Raw genomic sequence first — 6,562 nt, 5'->3', positions numbered from 1 at the left:
GTCGTCCACCACTGCCATAGAGCTGTTGAAAAATATAGATGGAGCAGCAAATAATGAGGGACACTTTTCTTTCAACAAAAGGTATGTTAGATAATGTTGTAGTTGATCAAACATATTTAATAGTTCTCCTTATAGAAACATGGGATTTGTGTCTGTTTTAAAAATTATATTGATCAATGATCAATGTACTTCATTCATGAAAAGTTTCAGGGAAATATAGTTTATAAAATTGCATCAAAAGGAACACAATTTTGTATAGAAATTGTCTTTACACTGTTACACCAGGGTTCACTTGTATGTACTTTAACATTTCTCTGCCCCCCCCCCAAGTTACTGACAAATTAACTGTCTTTTCTTTTATTTTAGAGTTTATTGAAGAAAGTGAGGAGAACAAAGATTTGAGTGAAGTTGAGGAGAAAAATCATGCCAAAACTGGAGAAAAAACTTTGAGTTGCTCTCAAACCAAACAGAAAGATTTAAAGAAAAGAAGAACCTGCACTCAGTGTGGAAAGAGTTTGACAAGCAAATATAACCTTGATGTTCACATGAGAGTTCATACTGGAGAGAATACGTGCACTTGTGATCAATGCGTGAAGAGTTTTGCACAATCATCAAGCCTTAAGATACACATGAACATCCACACTGGAGAAAAACTGCACACATGTGATCAATGCGGCAAAAAGTTTTTGAGGGGTTCAAACCTGAGGACACACCTAAGAGTTCATACAAAGGAGAAGCCACATTCATGTCATTTGTGTGGAAAGAGTTTTTCATGTCTGCAATATTTAAAAGTACATCAGAAAATACATACTGCTGTGAGAGAGTACATGTGCTTTGAGTGTGAAAATACTTTTACTTCAGAGACCTGTTTAAAACAGCATGAGAGGGTTCACACTGGAGAAAAACCTTATAGGTGTTCACACTGCAACAAGATATTCAATAAGTCAGGAGACCTGAAAACACATGAGAGGATCCACACTGGAGAGAAACCTTATAAGTGTTTACGCTGCGACAAGAGATTCAGTCAGTCAGCAAATCTGAAAACACATGAGAGGATTCACACTGGAGAGAAACCATACATATGTGATCAGTGCGGGAAGAGTTTTGCACTAAAAGGAAACCTTATGGGGCATATGAACATTCACACTGGAGAGAAACAGATTAAACAGTACAATGAAACGTGGTATTATATACACAAAATATATGCATTTGTTAAATTTATTTCTAGTTGGTTGATTTGATAAATTTTTGGCTTTACGTTTCTGTTCATAAAGATGCATGATAAGAGTGTTTATACCATCTGCACTGTGATTGGCTGGATTAGTTCCACCTTGTCATTGTGTCGCTCACATTACGAGATGACGTGGCGATAATATCAAACAGGTTTGAAAATATCGTAGCGTCTGTGATAGCTCGAGACAGGTTCGGATCACGTTGCAGACCTGCTCATACTTAACGAGCTTCGGCAACCGCAACGAGCACCGATTTGGTCACAATCCGGGGGTTTTGTCGCAGACTGTGGAAATCTGTCCGCGACAGCACAATCCAGCCAAAAATCCTGTAGTGTGAGCCCGGCTTAAGCTGTCGGCCAAGGGCCAGCTATAGGTTTGAGGCCCGTGCAGGGCTCTACCTGATTTCTGTGTTTGGAAACGAATGTTGTGAATCGGGTTGTTTTATAATTAAATGACAAAATTGTTAAGTTATATTGTGTTGTCTAATTCAATTATTATTATTATTATTTTTTACATTTTACGGATTCCCCCAATCTCTCGCATGGCCAAACTCTGTATACGAAACCGTATTATTATCAGTATTATTTATTTATTATTATTTTGTATTTTTAAAAATAGATTAATTATTATTTAAACACGTTTTAATTAATACAAAGGAACGATAAAAAGTGATAAATGTTTTGAATTCATGGACAGAATTTTCGGCATGTCATGGGCTCTGTATAGGGGAATAAAATGTTAAAATAGGCCAGATAACGATTAAGTATGTGTGACCTGCTGAAATAGGCTACATCGGCAAATTATTAAATGTAAGTTTCAAGCCTTTCATAATTTGTGACATTAATGTGACTACAGTGCCAAAATATGTGTTAGAACTAGGCCTGGTTCTTTTTTTATGGTGTGAGTCAGAGTAAATTGCGACGCGAATAAAGTCTCATGAACGTGCAAGCCTTGTACAGAGAGGACCAACGACCAAGGTCAGGATTTTTCGTTTAAAAAAAAGCGTTCATTAGCCTGTAGATCAAAATGAAAGCCCCTTAATAGGAAGACGTGGACAACAGGGACTGTCAGTACTGCAGAAAGAGTTGGAGGTAATTAAACAGTACAATGAAACGTGGTATTATATACACAAAATATATGCATTTGTTAAATTTATTTCTAGTTGGTTGATTTGATAAATTTTTGGCTTTACGTTTCTGTTCATAAAGATGCATGATAAGAGTGTTTATACCATCTGCACTGTGATTGGCTGGATTAGTTCCACCTTGTCATTGTGTCGCTCACATTACGAGATGACGTGGCGATAATATCAAACAGGTTTGAAAATATCGTAGCGTCTGTGATAGCTCGAGACAGGTTCGGATCACGTTGCAGACCTGCTCATACTTAACGAGCTTCGGCAACCGCAACGAGCACCGATTTGGTCACAATCCGGGGGTTTTGTCGCAGACTGTGGAAATCTGTCCGCGACAGCACAATCCAGCCAAAAATCCTGTAGTGTGAGCCCGGCTTAAGCTGTCGGCCAAGGGCCAGCTATAGGTTTGAGGCCCGTGCAGGGCTCTACCTGATTTCTGTGTTTGGAAACGAATGTTGTGAATCGGGTTGTTTTATAATTAAATGACAAAATTGTTAAGTTATATTGTGTTGTCTAATTCAATTATTATTATTATTATTTTTTACATTTTACGGATTCCCCCAATCTCTCGCATGGCCAAACTCTGTATACGAAACCGTATTATTATCAGTATTATTTATTTATTATTATTTTGTATTTTTAAAAATAGATTAATTATTATTTAAACACGTTTTAATTAATACAAAGGAACGATAAAAAGTGATAAATGTTTTGAATTCATGGACAGAATTTTCGGCATGTCATGGGCTCTGTATAGGGGAATAAAATGTTAAAATAGGCCAGATAACGATTAAGTATGTGTGACCTGCTGAAATAGGCTACATCGGCAAATTATTAAATGTAAGTTTCAAGCCTTTCATAATTTGTGACATTAATGTGACTACAGTGCCAAAATATGTGTTAGAACTAGGCCTGGTTCTTTTTTTATGGTGTGAGTCAGAGTAAATTGCGACGCGAATAAAGTCTCATGAACGTGCAAGCCTTGTACAGAGAGGACCAACGACCAAGGTCAGGATTTTTCGTTTAAAAAAAAGCGTTCATTAGCCTGTAGATCAAAATGAAAGCCCCTTAATACAACATAAGGAAATTGTGTAATTTTAATGGTTTTCATAATGACTGTTTAATAACCATAACATGCAGTAAAAAGCCTTTGTGTAAATTTAATTCTTTTTTTTTTTTTTTGATGCGTTAGGCTGCAGCCTATACGATATCTCACATTTTGAAATTGACTTTCTAAAAATTTATTTTAAATACATTTTCTAATGATTTTTAAGGATGTTATAATGTTATATTATAAAGTTATTTTAAGTTTTATTTTGTTTTTTGATCTCAGTTTACAAAACAAAATATAATTCCAGTCAGTTTGCAAACTGTCCCTTTGCGTCACCTGGCGGTAGTTTCGTGAACGACTTTAGCAAGCGACTGACTTGCAGTTAACGCCGTAGCCCTGCGGCGGCGTTAATAGGCATTTTGGTTGTCCACCTACTGTACCTCCCCTCCCCAGGAAACCCTGAAAGACCTACCTGTGAGATAAGATTCAAACCAGTGGAGTGCAGATCCTGTGATGGTAGACAGGAGAATCTGATGAATTACATTGTCAAAAGTTGCAGACAGATCCAGCCGAATGAGAACTGATCATTTGGAATCAGATTTCACTATCTGCAGGGCTATAGTGACAAACAAACTATACAAGTGTACAAAGTTTCATGCTTTTATGAAAAAGTGAACATTTCACCTCAAATTTTGCACATATCACCTGGACTAACAGTGTGTTATAAGATATTGAAGATTTGTTATCGTGTGTTTCTTTTTCGTTGGTTGCTATTGTATTATTTTCTTCTGCATTGTTTTGTTAAAATTGTATTGGTGTTCTTTTTCTTTTATGTGTCTTTGAGCTGTGCTTCTTGTTTTGTGTATTAATAAGTGACCAGTATTACTATTTTCTCTTTCTTTCTTTCTCTCTTTCTTTCTTTCTTTCGGTATTGCTTCTATTAGCTATTTTGGTATTGGTGGGTTGTTAATTTGTCTAATTGTGTGAGTGAGAAAAGTTTCTAATTGATGTGCATTAATTGATTGTTTACTGTTATGGAGTGACTGTGGTTTTATAAATAGTGTGGTGCCAATTCTGAGAGCAGTGTATAACCTAATTTTGTTTGTTGCAGGAGCTGAGTTCCTAAAGTGGGGGTGGATTTCTTGTGGCGGTCTTTCCTTCATGAGTGCTGTGTTATGCGTGGTGGTGTGTAGGTGTGTGTGTGTGTGTTTATGCACAGGTGTAAGGGAACAGTGACTTTCTGTGGAGGCCTTGTTGTGCCCTTTATTCCCTTCTGCACTCTGAATTCGGATGTCTGAGACTACTCAGGTCACTCTTGTTGTATTTCATTATATTGTGTAACTAAACTGTTTGTGATTTTCTCTTCTCCTCTGTGCTTTTGTTAAACATCATCTTTAATAAAATGTATTTTCTTTTATATATACGTCTCCTGCTGCGTCACTGTGAACGAACCTGTGTTGCCTCAAGAGGAAATTTATTATATAGTCCCTGGTGAAACTCCAGGGTGGCAAAGTCGCCTGGTGTTAAATCTCTTAAACCCTCTGTTCTGCCACAAAAGCATAAAACTTTATTCAGATTTCAGAATGTGTACTTTGTCGTGTGTAATACATAGGTTGAGGATCTCGTCCATCTGATGTTCATCTAATATTCGCTACAGATATGAATATGATACGTAACTTTTTAATACACAAGGGAAATTCCCAATATTAAACAAATAACCAAATTTGCATGCTTAGGGCGTTTGTGTTGTAAGAATGTACAGGAATACTTCAGATATAAAAACACTGACTTGTTATGTGATGTTTTCTCATTAAATCGTACGATTTCCTATCAATTCAATAGAATGTATGGGAATTAGAGCTGCACGATTCTGGATAAATTGAGAATCACGATTTTTTTTTGTCTCAAATAGAGATCACGATTCTCCCACGATTCTCCCACCTAGTGGCGAAACAATGCAATCGACACAAACGTTATGTGGCAGTTACTTTCAAACGCGGATTTGCTCTATTTTGGTCGCGCTACCATAGACATCAATGTTTATATCTGAATTATAAACTTTCATCCCAGTATTTCTGTGATAATATGAATGACTGTAGGACAGAAATAATACTGTGTAGTTGAAAAGACTGTTTGTGAAGCTGTTTCTTAAGCAAACATGGTAACTGCTCTCTGTCTGTCAGCGGCAGTGCGAACGCAGATTTGAATGATCCGGTAAGACTTTGTCAAAAGTTTAATAGACACGGTAGAATCGTTGTCATTTAGAAATGAGATCGTGTGGTTGTCTGAATCGAGATCTTTTAACGATTAATTGTGCAGCTCTAATGGGAGCACTAGGGAATAGCAATATGGCGGTGCTGTGGCTTCGCTTCTATGATGTCATGAGCAATCCAGTTCTCTAGTATAGATCAGTGGTGGAAACTTAATAATAAATAATGTATTACTACAGTCATGTGGACTTAACAGACACATGCATGCAGCAGCCATAAAGTCCTCAAGACACATCAGATTTTAGTCCAGGGCTTGTTTAATACCAGGTTCAGATACCCATCCCTTCTTACAAGAGAAGCAAATAAGGATCAGTTGCAAAGCTACATGACAGTATTTCTTGCATCTGCGTTTTCTGAGTACATCATATGTGGAAGAATAACTAGTCATTTTATAAACAATAGTGAAGAAAAAGGTTAAAAAAATAAATCTCCGCTCTCTTAAAAGTGTTACAGCCTCTTCTTCAGCTTCCTGAACAAGAACAGTTTGTAAAAAGCTTCTACTTTTCTTCATAAAAGCAAACTACAAGTGATACATATGCATTATAAGACAACTGAACATAATATGAAACTCATAAGAAAACAAAATACACAATGATAAAACGTTTTGACATTGTTCTTTGGGGAGGAACTCCATCTTTGAGTTGATCTGAATCTCAGAGTTGAATCTGCTGGTTTTGAAGATGAAGATGAACTTTATTCACTGTGAAAACTTTTGATAATGTTTCTTTGTCTTGTCGCTTGTAATGTCTGGTTAGGACAGATTTATCCAGATGATATTTTATTGCTAGATGCTAGGGCTGGACCAGAATATTCGATCATTCGTTCGGTGGGTTGGCATTCGATTTTCAATTTTGAGATTCGAATATTCTTTTTT

General features: G+C 36.6%; 1 protein-coding gene across 1 annotated transcript; it reads left to right on the top strand.

Annotated features, from left to right (window-relative positions):
• Positions 1-366: 366 nt before the first annotated feature.
• Positions 367-1,160, top strand: LOC107745140 (zinc finger protein 239-like; the record flags this gene model as incomplete). The annotated part of the gene is made up of 2 exons (XM_016558982.1): positions 367-381; positions 471-1,160. Coding segments are annotated over 2 exons (705 nt in total), but the record flags the coding sequence as incomplete, so codon positions are not given.
• Positions 1,161-6,562: the final 5,402 nt, after the last annotated feature.

The sequence above is a fragment of the Sinocyclocheilus rhinocerous genome, unplaced genomic scaffold (genome assembly GCF_001515625.1).
Source record: "Sinocyclocheilus rhinocerous isolate Xijiao unplaced genomic scaffold, SAMN03320098_v1.1 scaffold1429, whole genome shotgun sequence".
In the NCBI taxonomy this organism is placed as follows: domain Eukaryota; kingdom Metazoa; phylum Chordata; class Actinopteri; order Cypriniformes; family Cyprinidae; genus Sinocyclocheilus; species Sinocyclocheilus rhinocerous.
This window is presented reverse-complemented; position numbering and strand designations above follow the sequence as displayed.